A 19,493-nucleotide genomic window follows, 5' to 3' on the forward strand; every position below is an offset into this window, starting at 1 on the left:
CTAACATCACCTACCCTCGCACCCTCCCCCCCCCTAATTAGTTTAAAGCCCTGTCTACAGTTCTCTTTACTCGATTCGCCAGCACTCTGGTCCCAGCACGATTCAGACCAACCCCATCCCGCCCGAACAAGTCCCACCTACCCCAATACTGGTGCCAATGCCCCATAAATTCGATCCCATTCCTCCCACACCAATCTCTGAGCCACCCATTCACTTCCTTTATCCTGTCAACCCTCAACACAGTAAAAAGTCTGACAACACCAGGTTTTAGTCCAACCTATTTATTTGATAATATACTCACAAGCTTTCGAGGGACACCCTCTTCGTCAGGTGAATGGAGAGTTCTGGCCTCAGACAGAGCATATAAAGCACAGACAGTTTAGAGATTACTGATTAGAATGCGAATCTTTACACCTAACCTGCTGTTCAAGACCTGAAGTGGCTGATAATGTGAGTGGAAGGAGCACTGATCACAGTTTAAAGAGATGTGTATTGTCTCCAGACAGTACAGTAAGTGAGGTTTTGCAAACCCAGGCAAGTCACGGGGGTTACAGATAGTGCGACATGAACCCAAGATCCCTGTTGAGACCGTCCTCATGTGTGCGGAACTTGGCTATCAGTCTCTGTTCAGCAACTCTGCGCTGTCGTGTGTCATGAAGGCCGCCTTGGAGAATGCTTACCCGAAGGTCAGAGGCTGAATGCCCGTGACCACTGAAGTGTTCGCCAACAGGAAGGGAACAGTCTTGCCTGGTGACTGTCGAGCGATGTTCATTCATCCGTTGTCGTAGCGTCTGCATGGTCTCCCCAATGTACCATGCTTCGGGACATCCTTTCTTGCAACGTATCAGGTAGACAATGTTGGCCGAGTTGCAAGAGTATTTACCATGTACCTGGTGGACGGTATTCTCATGTGTGATGATGGTATCCATGTCGATGATCCGGCATGTCTTGCAGAGGTTGCTGTGGCAGGGTTGTGTGGTATTGTGGTCACTGTTCTCCTGAAGGCTGGGTAGTTTGCTGCCAACAATGGTCTGTTTGAGGTTGTGTGGTTGTCTGAAAGCAAGAAGTGGGGGTGTGGGGATAGCCCTGGCGAGATGTTCGTCTTCATCAATGATACGTCGAAGACTCCGGAGAAGATGTCGTAGCTTCTCCGCTCCGGGGAAGTACTGGACGACGAAGGGTACTCTGTCCACTGTGTCCTGTGTTTGCCTTCTGAGGAGATCGGTGCGGTTTTTTGCTGTGGCACATCGGAACTGCCGATCTATGTCAACCCATGCCCTCATTTACTTCCTGTGGCCCCTCATACTGGTACAGTGGCACAGTGGTTAGCACTCACAGTGCCAGGGTCCCGGGTTTGATTCCTGGCGTGGGTCACTGTTTGTGTGGAGTCTGCACGTTCTCCCTGTGTCTGCGTGGGTTTCCTCTGGGTGCTCCAGCTTCTCCCCAGGGCAAAAGACATGCTGGCTAACTGCATTAGCCATGCTAAATTCTCTCTCAGTGTACCCAAACAGGCACCGGAGTGTGGCGACTAGGGGATTTTCACAGTAACTTCATTGCAGTGTTAATGTAAACCTATTTGTGACACCAATAAATAAACTTTAAACTTTATATCCTCAATGCCAACCAATGCCCCTCTACCCCATGCCATACCCCACACATTTCCTTTTCCATTTACCCTTCCATGCCAACTCACTTAGTATCCTTTGGCAGTTTGTTAACAGATGATTATGACTTAATAGTTCTTTGACAGCTGGACGTTCCAATGAGTTTGGTCATATTAACTGTGTAATCATGTTCACTTCTAGCAATCCCACAGGGTGTCCTACTTCTCCAAAAGGGGGCCTTACTATTTCCAAAAGGTTCCTTGCCTCTCCCAAAGGATCCTTTGCCTCTCCCAAAGGTGTCCTGGGACACTATCCAAAGGGGCACCTTATCTCTCCAAATGGGTACCCTGGCTATCCAAATGAATAGGGCGGCACAGTAGCACTGCTGCTTCATAGCTCCAGGGGCCTGGGTTCGATTCCCGGCTTGGGTCACTGTCTGTGTGGAGTTTGCACATTCTCCTCGTGTCTGCATGAGTTTCCTCCGGGCGCTCCGGTTTCCTCCCACAGTCCAAAGATATGCGGGTTAGGTTGATTGGCCATGCTAAAAATTGTCCCTTAGTGTCCTGAGAGGCATAGGTTAGAGGGATTAGTGGGTAAAATATGTAGGGGTATGGGGGTAGGGACTGGGTGGGATTGTGGTCGGTGCAGACTCGATGGGCCGAATGGCCTATTTCTGTACTGTACGGTTTCTATGATTTCTATGAATCCAAGCTCAGGCCTCCTCTTACCTATTCCAATCTGCAAACTCTGGGTTTCACACTCCTGCTGTATCAAAAATCCCATTTCAGTGGAGGCAGCTGGTGGTTTAGTTGGCCTAGATGACTCTACCAATTGTGCAAGTGTGAACCTCGGCCTGACCCCACTCCCGATTCAACAGAGGCGGGCAATGAAAGTGAGACTACAAAAAACTGGCCTGCCCACTACCACCCGCCTGCCTGTGCTAACTGTATTATGGCGGGGGCAGCATAATATACAGGCCAACTGACACAGTCAGCAGCTGAAACCCCTGTTGATGATCTTTTTACAAATGGCAGACAGGCTGCTGGTTTCGGTGTATTCTGGAGACCGGGTCAGGATGTGAGCAGTGGGCTACCCATCCAACACAGCCTACGTGCTCCCCTGCTGAAAACACAACTGGTGGGAGCCCGTAAAACCCAGCCACAAATCTTTCTTTCTTTTCAACTGTTCCCGTTGTGAAGCATTTTATTTCAGCAGTTTATCGACGCTTAACAATTGATGAGTTACCACTGTACCACCTTGATTTATGAGTCATCCTGGAGATTAAACCCATGACTAAATTCATGCAAATTCAATCTTTGCAAGTCTACTACTTTATAGGGTCACATTTTAAAGCATGAGAAGACTTTGATGCTGCTACCAGGCTGTGAAAATGTTTATGGCAATCGATTGGCTTCACATATTTCACTTACGAATGGAGAATCAGTTTTAGACTATTTTTCCAGAGAAAATAACAGCTGATTCCAGTAAGTGCAGTCCTTTCCTTTTAGATTTACTTTTCTGGTACTAATGAAATGAAGGCAAATACTAGAGAAATGCTCTTTCTGTTTAAAATTGCATAATTTGGAGTGTAATATTTCCATTGCAGGAAATGTACTATCCAGAGTATTATCATAGAGTCATAAAATCCCTACTATGGAGAAGGAGGCCAAGTCTGCACCGACAACAATCCCACCCAGGCCCTATCCCGCGTAACCCCATGGTTTTACTCTGCTAGTCCACTTCACACTAAGGAGCAATTTACCAAGGCCAATCAACCTAATCCACACACCTTTGGAGTGTAGGAGGAAACTGGAGCACCCGGAGGAAATCCACGGGGAGAATGTGCAAACTCCACGCAGACCATCACTGAGGACAGAGTTGAGCCTGGTTCCCTGGCGCTGTGAGGCAGCAGTGCCAACCATTATGCCGCCCTGAAATGTAAATCTCCCTGCAAAAATATTAATAAGATTCTGTTGCTTACTCTCTTTATGAGATTCTCTTACTAAGAAAACCAAAAAAAGGGTGGCACAACGCTAGGGACCTGGGTCTGCTTCCTGGCTGTCTGTGCAGAGTCTGCACATTCTCCCTGTGTCTGTGTGGGTTTCCTCTGGGTGTGCCAGTTTCCTCCCACAGTCTGAAAGATGTGCTTGTTAGGGTGCATTGGTCCTGCTAAATTCTCCCTCAGTGTACCCGAACCATGCGCTGGAGTGTAGCAACTAGGGGATTTTCACAGTAACTTCATTGCAGTATTAATGTAAACCTACTTGTGACACTAATAAATAAACTTAAACTTACTTGCTATTTGTTTTAGGACTATAGCTTTGGACATATATAAAAGAAAGTGTTTGCTACTGTAGTTTATTTTTATTTAAGTGGTGAAATTATTCGAGGTATGCTCTTGCCTATCCTTACATTTAAATTATCTGCACATCCTTGGATCAAACAGAATCCTGAACATCGCTACCGTGGAAAGATTTTCTCTTCCCAAAATATTTCAATAAGTTTTACTTACATAGTTTAATGTAGAGAAATCTATTAAATGGTTGAGCCATTAGAAATATTCTATTGAGGCTTTATAAATTAGCATAATTAATTGAAGATAATTAATTAGAAATGAGCATAATTAATCCATGAATTGCAGACATTGTAACACTGTAATTTGGATGAAATGTTTAATTTGATTTTGATTTGATTTATTATTGTCGCACGTATTAGTATACAGCAAAAAATATTGTTTCTTGTACTGACAAAGCACACCATTCATATAGAAGGAAAGTGGAGGATGCAGAATGTTGAGTTACAGTTATAGCTTGGGTGTAGAGAAAAATCAACTTAATGCGAGATAGGTCCATTCAAAAAGTCTGATGGCAATTTTTTAACTTCTAAATCTACAATGGCTGTCATGCAATTGAGGCAACTGGTCCATTATTGCAAGTGCCTACTTCTGTACAATCTTACTGTGTTGTGGTTTGAAAAAACTTAATATTTACTTTTATAAAAAGTGTGGCTCTCAAAAAGGTTTTCATTGTGAATAAATAGAACTGTGCCGAGACCTACTGTATGCAAATGCCAGCCGTCTCTACGTCCTGAGGTTCTACATGACCCCAGTCCTTGAAGGATGTGTCTGGTCATGTCTGGCCGATGCTTTATTCAGTTAGAGAATGCCATGCCACATATCACTTGTGGAGATGTTTACGTGCAAAGATATCTTTGATCATGAGCCTATCAGACAGCAGCCCACACTTTTGTCCTCAATGCCCTGTGACAAAAGGAGATGCTGAATCCTGTTGGATGGTTTTATGAGCAGATTGTGAAGGTCATTTGGCAGAATGCCTCATCGCCAGAACTTTCAAACAAGTGCCAAGATGTAGCTTGGCTGGTAGTGAAGCATGGTGGCAGGGTGGTTAGCATGGCTGCCTCACAGCGCCAGGGACCCGGGTTCGATTCTGGCCTTGGGCCACTGCTTGTGTGGAGTTTGCACATTCTCCCCATGTCTGTGTGGGTTTCCTCTGGGTGCTCCGATTTCCTCCCACTTTCCAAAGATGTGTGGGTTAGGTTGATTGGCCATGCTAAATTGCCCCTTAGAGTCAGGGGGATTAGCAGGATAAATACCTCAGGTTAGGGAGATAGGGTCTGGGTGGAATTGTGGTCTATGCAGACTTGATGGGCGAAATGGCCTCATTCTGCACTGTCGGGATTCTATGAGTCTATCTATTAAAAATCCCATGACATTATTTATTCTGCATGGAATTCTCTCAGTATCCTATCTGAGAATTCCTCTCTGAACAAATTTCATCAAAAACTGGTTAGTTTGGTGATTTATTTGTGAGACCAGTGATATTCAAAATATGTCAAAGTTAGGGTACTTTGAAGTCACTCTGATACGCTTTCAAGCACTTGCTACATAACTAGACACAACCCAAATATAAACTTTTTGGGCTTTTTTCTACAAAGGAATTCCATTTGATTTGTGAAAAAAAAATCTTCTGCCAAATATAGTTCAATGCCATGTTGTGGAGAGCTTTTATCTTAGGGCAAGAGGCAGTCATATTTACCAGCCTCAATCAGTGGCACCTGATCGATCATAACGCCAAATTATATTATCCCTGCCAATTCTGGCAGACGGCTGTGGAGGTTCCAAGCCAAAACAAACTTTATAGCAACTTCTTAAAAACACATAATGATACACGCAAGGCATTCTGTTGCTTTTAATAGCCTAAGAAATAAAATGCACTCACCATGTAACGTGATTCACTGTGTACAACAATACTGTAGCATAAATCATGTGTAACATAACATCTCTTTTTGTCATGCACTTCAAGTATGGGACCCTACCAACTTTTTGAATAATTACTTGTTTTGGACTGGGTTTGGGAAAAAAAACTTAAAATTATCCTATATAACGTGTAAGGTTTCTCACTGACTGAAGTCCATTTAAAATGACAAATTTGCATTTATATAGTGTCTTTTATGTAGAGAAATGCCCGAGAATAATAACAGGAGCATTATCAAACATAATTTGACACTGATACACATAAAGAGATATAATGATGGCAAACTGGTAGCTATTACTGAGTTTTGAAGGAAAGCGAGAGAGAGTGAGAGAGAACGAGAGAGAGCCAGATAGATAAATGGGTAGGTAGGTGGGTGGATGGATGGACGGACAGGCAGATAGACAAAAAGGTATAGGTGAATTCCAAAGGTTAGGGTCTAGGTAGCTACAAGGTGGTTAAGTGATTGAAGTCAGGTATGTGCAGTATACCAGAATCAGCTGGGGCGGCCATCCCTTAGAGTTGTAGTGCTGAAGGAGGAAACAATGTTTTGCAGGGACAAAGCCATGGAGGGATTTCAGAACAAGGTTGAAAACATTTAAATCCAAGCATTGTTGAACTGGAAGCCATTTAGGCTAGTGAGTACAGGGTGATAGAGTTAAACTTTATCAATACCATGTGATCCCTCAGATGTTGCATCCTTTTAAATACTCCACCTTTTATTTACTTAGATGTCCAGCAAAATGTTTGAACTGAAATTTGTAACCCAAATATGGTCCTTGGACTCTTTCATCGCCCGCTCATTGATGCTCACCTGATTCTGTACTGCTTCCTAGTTTGTCCTTTCTAGATTTTGGGGAGGAACTTAGTGATTTGTTGAGGGCTATTTTGAGGGCTGTCACCTCATAGAACATAGAACATAGAACACTACAGCACAAACAGGCCCTTCGGCCCACGAGTTGCGCCGATCACATCAACACCTCCCAACCTATAGACCTATCTATAACCCCCAATCCCATAAAACCCCATATACTCATCCAGAAGTCTTTTAAAAGACCCCAGCGAGTTTGCCTCCACCACCACTGACGGCAGCCGATTCCATTCACTCACCACCCTCTGAGTGAAAAACTTACCCCTAACATCACTTCTGTACTTTCCTCCCCGCACCTTAAATCTGTGTCCTCTCGTAGCGACCATTTCAACCCGGGGAAATAGCCTCATTTGTGGATAAATCCTGAACCAGCGTATAACATCTATTAATTTCAGTTTCTTGAGATGTATTTAAATTAATGGGCACATATATTGAAAGTTTATATATTGAAAGTTTATCAAACTCCGTTCAAAAAGAAAAAAATCTTATTCAAAGATTCTTGGAATCCCTGACGAATATTATTTTCTTGTTATCAAGGTAAAAGTAGTTGCATTATTTTCTTATTATCAAGATAAAGTAGATAAATGTACTGAGAGACATATTAAAGCTTGGAGCAGCCACTGTGGAATGGGGTAATATCATTGTCTAAGGTCTTTGAATTGACTTATTATTGCCACATGTTTTGATACACAGTGAAAAATATTGTTTCTTGCTCGCTATATTTACAAAATATACCATTCATAAGAACATAAGAAATAAGAGCAGGAGTGGCCATCCAGCCCTTCGAGCCTGCCCCGCCATTCAATAAGATCATGGCTGATCTGAAGTGGATCAGTTCCACTTTCCCGCTTTCTCCCTAGAACCCTTAATTCCCTTGTCTGTCAAAAACCTATCTACCCGTGACTTAAATATATTTAGTGAGGTAGCCTCCACCATTTCAACGGGCAGAGAATTCCAGAGATTCACCACCCTTCGAGTGAAGAAGTTCCTCCTCAACTCCGATCTAAACTGCCCCCCCCCGCTTATCTTGAGGCTGTGCCCTCTAGTCCTGCTACCCTTTCTAAGTGGGAAGAATCTCTCTACCTCTACCCTATCCATCCCTTTCATTATCTTATACATCTCTATAAGATCCCCCCTCATCCTTCTAAACTCCAACGAGTACAGACCCAGTCTATTTAGACTCTCTTCATAGTCCAACCCCCTCATCTCCGGTATCAGCCTAGTGGACCTCTTCTGCACCCCCTCCATGGCCAAAATATCCTTGCGCAAGTGCGGCAACCAAAACCGCACACAGTACTCCAGCTGCGGCCTCACCAGTGCCCTGTACAGTTGCAGCAATTCCTCCCTACTTTTATATTCTATCCCCCTCGCTATAAAGGCTAGCATTCCTTTCGCCTTCTTGATCACCTGCTGCACCTGCAGACTGGGTTTTTGCGATTCATGCACAAGGACCCCCAGGTTCCTCTGCACCGTAGCATGCTGCAGCTTTTCCCCCTTTAAATAGTAATCCCTCCTACTATTATTTCTGCCAAAGTGGATAACCTCACACTTGCTAACATTATACTCCATCTGCCAGGTCCTCGCCCACTTGCTTACCTATCCGGATCCCTCTGCAGACTTTTCACACCTCCATGCAATTTGCTTTACCACTCATCTTCGTGTCATCAGCAAATTTCATCACCCTACACTCAGCCCCCTCCTCCAGTTATTCTATATAAATGGTAAATAGCTGAGGCCCCAGCACCGATCCCTGCGGCACTCCACTAGTCACCAACCGCCAATCAGAATAGCGCCCATTAATACCAACTCTCTGCCTCCTATTAGACAACGAATCCTCTATCCACGCTAACACCTTACCCCCAACTCCGTGCACCCTAACCTTCTGTAGCAACCTTTTATGAGGCACCTTATCAAATGCCTTTTGAAAATCTAAAAACACCACATTCACCTCTGTCTACCACACTAGTCACATCCTCATAGAAATCCAATAAATTCGTCAAACACGACTTCCCCTTAACGAATCTGTGCTGCGTCTGCGTCTATTCATAGAGTACAAAATGCAGAAGGGAAGGAGAGAGCACAGAATATAGTGTTACAGTCATAGCTAGGATCAGCTTAACATACGGTAGGTCCATTCAAAACTCTGATGGCAGCAGGGAAAAAGCTGTTCTTGAGTTGGTTGTTATTTATTCTTAGACTTTTGTATCTTTTTCCCACTGTAAGAAGATGACACCAAGATTGGTGGAACGGCAAATTGCGCGGAGGGTGTGGAGAGTCTACAATAGGATCTAGATAGGCTGGGCAAATGGGCCAGGAACTGGCAAATGGAATTTAATGTTGGCAAGTGCGAGGTGGTCCACTTTGGTAGGAATAATGGTAGGAAGGATTATTACTTACATGGCGAAAAACTGCAGCAGGCGACGGTGCAGAGGGACCTCGGGGTCCTTGTGCATGAGTCGCAAAAACCCAGCTTGCAGGTGCAGCAGGTGGTCAGGAAGGCGAATGGGATGCTGGTCTTCATAGCGAGGAGGATTGAATATAAAAGTAGGGAGGTCTTGCTGCGGCTGTATAGGGCATTGGTGAGGCCGCAGCTGGAGTACTGTGTGCAGTTTTGGGCGCCGCACCTGCGCAAAGATATTTTGGCCTTGGAGGGAGTGCAGAGGAGGTTTACTAGGCTGATACCAGAGTTGAGGGGGTTGAGCTATGAGGAGAGGCTGAATAAACTGGGCTTGTACTCGTTAGAGTTTTGAAGAATGAGGGGAGATCTCATTGAGACGTATAAGATGATGAATGGGATGGATAGGATAGAGGTGGAGAGACTCTTCCCGCTCAAAAAAGAAAGTAGGACTAGGGGGCACAGCCTCAAGATAAAAGGGGGGCGGTTTAGAACGGAGTTGAGGAGGAACTTCTTCACTCAAAGGGTGGTGAATCTCTGGAATTCTCTGCCCGTTGAAGTGGTGGAGGCTGCCTCACTAAATATTTTTAAGACGTGGGTTGATGGGTTTTTGATAAGAGAGGGGATTAAGGGTTATGGGGAGAGGGCGGGAAAGTGGAACTGAGCAGCGACAGATCAGCCATGATCTTATTGAATGGCGGGGCAGGCTCAAAGGGCTAGATGGCCCACTTCTGCTCCTATTTCTTATGTTCTTATGTTCTTATGTACTCGTTAGAGTTTAGAAGAATGAGGGGAGACCTCGTTGAGACATATAAGATGATGAATGGGATGGATAGGATAGAGGTGGAGAGACTCTTCCTGCTCAGAAAGGACAGTAGGACTAGGGGGCACAGCCTCAAGATAAAGGGGGGCGGTTTAGAACGGAGTTGAGGAAGAACTTCTTCACTCAAAGGGTGGTGAATCTCTGGAATTCTCTGCCCGTTGAAGTGGTGGAGGCTGCCTCGCTAAATATTTTTAAGACGCGGGTTGATGGGTTTTTGATAAGAGAGGGGATTAAGGGTTATGGGGAGAGGGCGGGAATGTGGAACTGAGCCACGACAGATCAGCCATGATCTTATTGAATGGCGGGGCAGGCTCGAAGGGCTAGATGGCCTATTCCTGCTCCTATTTCTTATGTTCTTATGTTCTTAAGATGGAAGAGAGTATGTTCAGAGTTTGTGGATTCATTGATTATGCTGGTTGCTTTTCTGATGCAGTGGGAAGTGTAGACAGAGTCAATGGATGGGTTGCTGGTTTGCGTGATGGACTGGTCTATGTTCACAACCAGAAAGGATACTTTTCATGATACATCTGTAAGAGTTGGTGAGAGCCATAGCAGACCTGCCAAATGGATGGAAACTTTGTAGAACCCCTTTGATTATATGCCTGACATAGAATGCATATTATAAATATCAAGAGAATTTAAATTTTATTGAGGTACCTCAGAATGGAACTTTTTAAAATAAATTTACAAGATGTGGGTGTTGCTGGCCAGGTCAGCATTTATTGCCCATCCCTAATTGCCTTTGAGAAGGTGGTGGTGAGCTGCCTTCTTGAAGCCTGTGTGGCGTAGGTACACCCAAAGTGCTATTAGAATTATACAGCATCTAAAGAATACCCTTTGGCACCTCATTAGGGAGAGAGTTTTCAGATTCTGACCCAGCAACAGTGAAGGAATGGCAGAATATTTCCAAGTCAGGACTTGGAGGGGGTGGTGTGTATGGAAAAAAAGTTTCACTCTATTGCACTTTCTGCAACACTTAACTGGAAATGGTTTTTGGAATGGACTTTTATAGATGTTATGATTTTTTTTGGAGGAGAAAAAAAGTATGGTTACTGGATTGAGAAAATCTGGTTGCACTCCCAAAAACAGAAGCAAATTTCAACTTTCCCAAAAGTGACAAAAGAAATTGTTCATTTTGTTTTGGACAAATGGAAGGGAGAGGAGAATTTTTCATTGCTTGATTTGACCTGTTATTGTCACATGTATTGGAATACAGTGTAAAGTATTGTTCCTTCCACGCTATACAGGCAAACATACCAGTATTCCAGTATGTAGAATGGGCAGCATGGTGGCACAGTGGTTAGCACTGCTATCTCACACTGCCAGGGACCGGGTTCAATTCCTGGCTTGGGTCACTGTCTGTGCGGAGTCTGCACGTTCTCCTGGGTTCTGCATGGGTTTCCTCCAGGTGCTCCTGTTTCCTTGCACAGTCTAAAAGACGTGCTAGTTAGGTGCGTTGGCCACGCTAAGGGTGCAGAATGTAATGTTGCAGTCACAGAGAAAAATCAGCTTAATCGGACCTTTCAAATATTTGACAGCAGCCAGAAAGAAGCTGTTCTTGTGTCAAAAAAACAAAGAAAAGTACAGCACAGGAACAGATTCTTCAAGTCTGTGCTGATCATGATGCTAAGAGAAACCTTCTGCCCTTCATTGGACCATATCCCTCTATTCTCTCCCTCTGCATGTACCCATCCAAATGGGGTGGCATAGTGGTTAGTGTTGCTGCCTCATGGCACCAGGGACCTGGCCTTAGGTGACTGCCTGTGTGAAGTTTGCACATTCTCCCTGTGTTTGCGTGGGTTTCCTCCAGGTGCTCTGGTTCCCTCCCACAGTCAGAAGTCTCACAACACCAGGTTAAAGTCCAACAGGTTTATTTGGTAGCAAAAGCCACTAGCTTTCGGAGCGCTTGCTGCCCCTTCGTCAGGTGAGCGGGAGTTCTATTCACAATCAGGGCATATAAAGACACAAACTCAATTTACAAAATAATGATTGCAACGCGAGTCTTTACAGGTAATCAAGTCTTAAAGGTACAGGCAATGTCAGTGGAGACAGCGTTAAGCACAGGCTAAAGAGATGTGTATTATTTCCAGACAAGACAGTTAGTGAGATTTTGCAAGTCCAGGCAAGTCAGGGGGGTTACAGATAGTGTGACATGAACCCAGAATCCTGGATGAGGCCGTCCTCATGTGTGTGGAACTTGGCTATCAGTCTCATAGCCAAGTTCCGCAATCTTGGGTTCATGTCACACTATCTGTAATCCCCGTGACTTGCCTGGGTTTGCAAAACCTCACTCACTGTGCTGTCTGGAGACAATACACATCTCTTTAACCTGTGATCAGTGCTCCTTCCACACACATTGTCAGCCACTTTAGGACTTGAACAGCAGGTTAGGTGTAAAGATTCGCATTTTAATCAGTAATCTCTAAACCGTCTGTGCTTTATATGCTGTGTCTGAGGCCAGAACTCTCCATTCACCTGAAGAAGAGGGAATCCCCTCGAAAGCTAGTGAGTTTACTATCAAATAAATCGGTTGGACTAAAACCTGGTGTTGTCAGACTTTTTACTGTGTTTAATGCTCTTGCCACTGACATTGTCTGTACCTTTAAGGCTTGATTACCTGTAAAGACTCACATTCCAATCATTATTTTGCAAATTGAGTTTGTGTTTTTATATGCCCTGTTTGTGAATAGAACTCCCACTCGCCTGACAAAGGGGCAGCAAGCACTCCGAAAAACTTTAACCTGGTCTTGTGAGACTTCTTACTGTGTTTACCCCAGTCCAACGCTGGCATCTCCACATCACTCCGCCCACAGTCCAAAGATGCACGGGGTTAGGCTGATTGGCCATGCAAAATTGGACCTTCGCGTTGGGGGGACTAGCAGGGTAAATACATAGAGTTATGAGATGAGGTCTGGGTGGGATTGTTGTCGGTTAATGGGCTGAATGGTCCCCTTTTGCACTGTAGGGATTCTATTTTATGATGCCTCTTAAATGTCGCTAATGTGCCTGACTCCATCACCTCCTCTAGCAGCGCGTTCCAGGCACTCAGCACTCTTTGCAATGAAAAACATCCCTTCCCCCACAACACTTCCCTTAAAATTTCCCCCTCTCACTCCAAACCTGTGTCCCCTCCCCCCCATTGGAAACAAAAACAGAAAATGCTGGAAAATCTCAGCAGTTCTGGCCGCATCTGTGGGGAGAGAATAGAGACTCCAAAGTTTCGAGTCTCGATGCCCCTAGCTCTGATGAAGGGTCACCCTGACTTGAAACATTGGCTGCACTCTCTCTCCACAGATGCTGTCAGACCTGCTGAGATTTTCCAGCATTTTCTGTTTCGGTTTCAGATTCCAGCATCCACAGTATTTTGCTTTTACCCCACTCTGGGGCACGTTCTGCTGTCTGCTTTTTCGGGACAGGTGTGAGGTTGAATCTTACCTCTGAGCCTTGCCTGTAACCTGATGCCTTAAGGCTGGAGGGAGGGAGAGCCCGCCCCCTCCCTCTCGGTGATTGGAGGGGGGGTGTATGTCAATCAAGGGGAAGAGTCTGGGATCCAAAAAAAACACAAAGTGCCGGGAGTGTTGGGACAGTCAGTAAGAGGGAGAGGAGTGGGACGGATGCTGTATGTGTGTTAGCTCCACACGTTACACATACACATCACTGTGAGTGTGTGCAGCAAATGGCCAGCGGGGCACTGAGGGGAGCCTTGGCTGGGGACGAGCCTGTCTTCACTCAGCTCAAACCGGTGGGTCTTCAGGCGGAGGAACAAGCGGCAGCAGCGGCGATGTTCCAGGGCATCAAGGGTCCGCCGGTCAGGATGCTCGGGGCGGACGACCTGGCCCAGGTATGTCCCCGGAGGGAGAGGCTTCCACCTTCTGGGCAATTTCTATTGTGCGTGTTTATTATTACAAACCTGACTCAGTGTCAACAGACTGCAACATCAGTCAAACTTTACTTTTTTGTTTTAAAAAGTCCTCTTTGGAAGTTTGTAAACTTAAGAGAATCCCGTGGCAAGAGCTATTCGTCCTTTTAAGTCTTAAACCAGTTTGCAGAAGTTAGGATTCTTTTTTCCTCCAGCCAGTATTGGAGTGGAAGTTTGATTTGCAACTGTTCTCTTTTTCGATTTGCATTTTCTAACCCTCTGGCTTCAAGTTTAGCTGTTCTTCCTAAAGCTTTCTCATGTGTGTAATGTGTGTGTGTGTGTAATATGTGTGTGTATGAGAGGGCTTTATCCTTCCTTCTAGTTACTATGAAAACATGGGGTGTTTATTGTGTGTAATATATATTTAAAAAATCGCAAAAAGGAAGGATAAACTCCTCATGTTTTCACAGTAACTTCATTGCAGTGTTAATGTAAGCATACTTGTGATAAATAAATAGATAATAAACTCATGTGGTGGGCAACAGTATCTCTCTTTTTCCCCTCCAACCACCCTTTTAAATCTCTGTAGTGTTTATTGGATTTTGAGATAATGTGTGGGTGCTGTTCATTGTGAATGGCGAAGGAGAATGTGTGTAAACATTGCCAAGGTGAATGAGTAGCAGATCTGACTTCCCATTGTTGCAGTCCAAAGTGGGAGATGTAAGGCAATCCTTCAGTTTTTAAAGTTTTTTTTTACTCCAACTTTTTAAAGTTACAAAGCCAATGTACAGAATGGACTGGACAAACTTGAATCCATTCCTTGCTTGCTCCAAAAACCCAATTCCAAACTCCAGTTTCAAATCCCAGTTCACAGTTCCCTGCAAAGGAGACAAACAGGATCCAAGCTGATGTGATAAACTTCCACCATAATTTAAAAACTAAATACTGCGGATGCTGGAATCTGAAACAAAAACAACAAAGGCTGCAAAGTCTTGGCAGGTCTGACAGCATCTAAGTGGGGTTGGGGCAGAGGGTGGTGCAGCACAGTAGTCAGCTGGTCAGTGGTCAGCAGTGCTGCCTCACAGTGCCAGGGACCTGGGTTCAATTCCTGCTTCGGATCATTGTCTGTATGAAGTTTGCACATTCTCCCTGTGTCTGTGTGGGTTTCCTCCGGGTGCACTGGTTTCCTCCCACAGTCCAAAGATGTGCAGGTTAAGTGGATTGGCCATGATACATTGACCCTTGATGCCAGGGGGATTAGGAGGGTAAATACGTGGGGTTGCAGGAATAGGGCCTGGGTGGGATTGTGGTTGGTGCAGACTTGATGGGCCAAATGGCCTCCTTCTGCACTGTAGGGATTCTGTGATTCCATAATTCTGTCTGTGAAGAGAGAATAGAGCCAATGTTTGGAGTCCCTTTGTCAGAGCTCAGATAAACTTCCAAACTGCCTTGAGTTAAAAGCTTCAATGAAGAGGGAACTCCTTGGGGTGGTTTTTTTAAAAAAAATGTTTGTACGCAAGGATTATTGAATGGGGGAAGCATACTTTAGCTTGTAATATTTTGATTATGAAGGTAGATGCTACAGTTTGATGGGCATTCAATTGCATCTCTATTCCCTCCCAGTTTTGGTGGGAGTGCCATGGTCTTGCACAGTGGCATTGATGGAAGGGGTTAAAGTGATGGGGTTACGTGCTGGACCCAACCTCCCCCAGACTAGACAATGTTCAGCCTGCACCAGGCGAGCGTGAGGATGTGTCGCATCTTTATTTTTGAATTGTGTTTCTTTTTTGGCCATTGGGCGAGGCAGGGCTTGCAGCTGGTTTACCACTTGCCATGTAACATTCAAGCATCTGACTCTTCCACCCCCTCTCGCCCACAGAGCGAGTCATTGAGACGAGAAAAAACTTCTCAGGCCCCTGCACTGAAAATATGCCGACGACAGCTGGAGGTTCTAAAATCAGAAAACTCTAAACGTGTGGCCAGCACCAAACTTTGCAAATTTTTTTTTTCTGGGGAGGGTGCGGGCGCTTAATGGAAGTGGAATTCACCTCATAGCTCTGCAAGTCCAATCATTGATCAGGTTTTCCATTAGTCAGCCGATTCTCCTCGGTGGGTGGGGTGGTGGGGGCAGCGGGGGGAGGTATGGCCCAGAAATATTTGGCATGGAGTGAAGCTTTTGCAGACGAGGGGGGAATGTAGCATTGGTATCTTCAACGGCAGCATGCTTGATGAATGTTGCCCTGGTGACTCGGTAAGCAATCACCACCCCCGGGGCTGCGCTGAGCCATTACCCGATGGCATTTTCTGTTTCAGATATTTTGATCTGTTTTGGAAAATATTTGAGCAACTGTCTTGCTGCCACTTTTCTTTGAACTCGCAAGGAATATACAACCTTATTCCTCCTGCAACAGTTAATGGCTTTTGTGAATTTCAACAGAACGTTTTACCTTTAAACGTAAAAATCTCAGTGTAACAAAAAAGTAAAATGTATTTATTAGTTACAAGTAAGGCTTACGTTAACGCTGCAATGAAGTTAACAGTGCGCTGTTTCACTTCAAATGGTAACCTGTACGTCATACTTCCCACACCCCATTCCTTCACTCTTTTGTAATTGTTTATTTGAGGTGCTGAGCAAGATGGATGTGTTGCATCAAACTTTAAGCCCCTCTCATTTCAAAGTTTGTGTACTTAAGTAGTTCAGGAGATCAGAGTGAAACGAATGAAGGAACAAGAAGCGACTGGATCAGGTTGCTGTTGTGAGAGTGCCGTGAAATGTTTCTGGTATGCTGGAGGTGGCTGCTAATTCCTGATAGCAGTTTCGGATGACTCTGTACAATCCTATCCCAAACAAATGGAATAACTAGATTTGCGAGCATACTCAAAAGTTCATGTGGCTGGCAGACCCCTGTTAGAAATGAGGACCCCTGTTAAATGTTTGCGATATTGTTACTGGACATGTCAAAGCTTCATACGGACAGCAGTGTTGCTTAAGAAAAGCTGCACTTAAGCCAAGGTGTGTAAAGTTTGTGTGGTTCTGTTAATTCATTACTTGATTCAAATTGAAAGTGAAATCTGAAGCGGAACACTGGTAAGCCGCCGTGGCGCAGTGGTTAGCACTGCTGCCTCACAGCGCCAGGGAACCAGGTTCAAAACCTGTCTGTGTGGAGTTTGCACATTCTCCTCATGTCTGCATGGGTTTCCTCCGATTGCTTCGGTTTCCTCCTACGGTCTGAAAGACTTGCTGGTTAGGTGTTTTGGCCATGCTAAATTCTCTCTGTGTACCCGAACAGGCGCCGAAGTGTGGTGACTAGGGGATTTTCACAGCAACCTCATTGCAGTGTTAATGTAAGCCAACTTGTGACACTATATAATAAACTTTAAAACTTAAACCTTAGTACTTCATATTGGCATACAACTCATTTGGTACTGCAACTTATAATTGTGCTGCTAAGTTTGTTTTGAACAGTTTTAATGGATTTGGTGTAAAAAGAAACAGGTTCACCACTATTCTACTGAAATTCTTGTGAAGGCACTCAGTTGTTGGTGGAATCAAGTTTTCCTTAACCCTTCCGCTGATACACTAACATGCCTACCTTGTCAAGTTTTCAATCATGTTATGGATTGCGTAATCTAATCGTCGATCGAGGCTTACTCGGTGCAAAGCTTCTTTGTTTACATGGCTGTAAATATATCTTAATTATGAAAGTGGATGTCCCAGAGTTAACCTTGTAACAACTGCTCACCTTATGTTTTTAAAACCTTAGTAGTAATTACAAATCTGTTCAAGGGTACAGAGTTTGGCTTTGGATTGCATAATTATTGTCTTGTATTGCCATCACAGGTTTCTCATTCCAGAATTTGAGAAACTGAAATGTGGAGTGCATGCGTTGGTACGAGTACGCATATTGTGAATTTGAACTTTGATCATTAGTGTCCTTACAGTGCAGAAGGAGGCCATTGAGCCTACAATGCTGGACAACAATCCCATCCAGGTTCTATCCCTGTAACCCCACGTATTTACCCTGCTAATCCCCCTGATGCTCAGGGCCAATTTATGATGCACATGTTTGGAGTGTGGGAGGAAACTGGAGCACCCAGCAGAAACCCACATTGACACGGAGAGAATGTGCGAACTCCATACAGACAGTGACCCAAGGCTGGAATTGAACCTGGCTCCCTGGCGCTGTGAGGCAGCAGTGCTAACCACTGTGCCACAATTCTATTCCTAAAGAATGTTGTTTGAAATAAATATCTCCATGGACAAATATAGTGTATGTGACAGTAAGGAATGGTAGAAGGAAGAGAGATGGAGTTTTTAAACACTTCAGGCAGCAGGACAGGTAGAAATAATGGCCTAGAGGGCTTATGGACACTTTCCTTTCTTGTTTGCAGCCTCAAATCAAGTAATGAATTAACAGAACCAAACTTTACACACCTTGGCTAAAATGCAGCTCCTCTTAAGAAGTGAGAGGTTGTGTAAAGTGTGCTAGAACTGTATAAACCGTATTAAGTTAGAGCATCTGGAGGAGTGCAAACAATGCTGGCCACCGCATTACAGGAAGGATGTGATCAGATTAGAGAGGGATTTACGATCCTGACTTGGGATCATATTGCCATTGTTGCACTGTCATTGGGTCAAAATCCTGAACTTGCTTCTGAATGTCACTTTGGCTGCACCCACACCAGATGGACTGCAGTGGTTTCAGAAGGTGGCTCACCACTATTGAAGGACAATTAGGAATAGACCAGAAAGACAGGCCTGACCAGCAACGCCTGCATCCCAGGAAAGAATAAGAAAAATGCAGCCAGAAATGAAGAATTTTGTCTCTGAGGAAAGATTGGAGAGGCTCCAGTTATTTTCTTTGGAATTGAGGAAGCAATGGGAATTAGAGGAGGTTTGGATGGAGTGGACAGGAAGGATCTATTATGTTAGCAGGGAAGTCATTAATTGGAGGAATAGATTTATTGCAGTTGGCAGAAGGAGTTGGCAGGGTGGGGGTTGAGTAATTATTTTACCCAGGGGGCGATTATGGGGATCTGGAGCTCGCTGTCTGAAAGGATGAAAGGGGCAGAAACCCTCACCAGATTTTAAAAAAAGAGACGCACTTGAGGTGCCACAATTTACAGCGTTATGGATCAGGAGCTGGAAGATGGAATTAGACTGGTGAGGTTTGTCTTGGTTAGTACAGACATGATATAGTCCGATTAACTGCCTTATTGCCATAAATCTTTCCGTGGGCAGAATACTCTAAGCTGAGTGGGAGTGGGAAATCTACTGGGAGCCAGAAACCTGTCGGTGTAAAAACACATTGCAGAGTTCCCAGTGGTGGGTTAATGGTGGGTTGGACTTCTCGCCGGCTGGTGGAGTGAATGCCATTTGGATCTCGTGAATCTTTGTTAAAGTGCTGCTCACCGGCATCCTGTCTGCCCATCCAATCTTGCGTCACGCCAGCCAGAGAATACATCAGTCTGAAACCGAGTGACGTGCAGAAGGCGCTCCTCAGAACGCCAGAGACTTCAGGGTGAGTGGAACAAAGCTTTCTGCCGTGGTGCTCCTGTTATACTGAACACCACTCCGCAGGGGCGCTCTGGTTCCTGCCCCCCTCCGTCTCCATGCCATGCTGGTCTTCACGGACACCACACGTGCTGCTGGACCCACGGGGCTTTCTG

General features: G+C 44.8%; 1 protein-coding gene across 5 annotated transcripts in view; it reads left to right on the forward strand.

The window, feature by feature from the left end:
• Positions 1 to 13,555: 13,555 nt before the first annotated feature.
• The window catches only part of klf5a (Kruppel like factor 5a), a 53,911-nt gene continuing 47,973 nt past the window's right edge, over positions 13,556 to 19,493 (forward strand). The window contains exon 1 of one of the 5 annotated variants that reach the window (XM_080198101.1): positions 13,556 to 13,805. In XM_080198101.1, coding sequence (XP_080054227.1) covers positions 13,641 to 13,805 — 165 coding nt within the window. In that variant the 5' untranslated portion in view covers positions 13,556 to 13,640. Of the gene's footprint in view, positions 13,806 to 16,000; positions 16,075 to 16,520; positions 16,837 to 19,226; positions 19,346 to 19,493 lie in introns of those variants that run through there. The other 4 variants (XM_080198106.1, XM_080198102.1, XM_080198103.1 and 1 more) reach the window with 4 other exon arrangements.

The sequence above is a fragment of the Carcharhinus amblyrhynchos genome, chromosome 10 (assembly GCF_965287045.1).
Source record: "Carcharhinus amblyrhynchos chromosome 10, sCarAmb.v2.hapA, whole genome shotgun sequence".
Classification (NCBI taxonomy): Eukaryota; Metazoa; Chordata; class Chondrichthyes; order Carcharhiniformes; family Carcharhinidae; genus Carcharhinus; species Carcharhinus amblyrhynchos.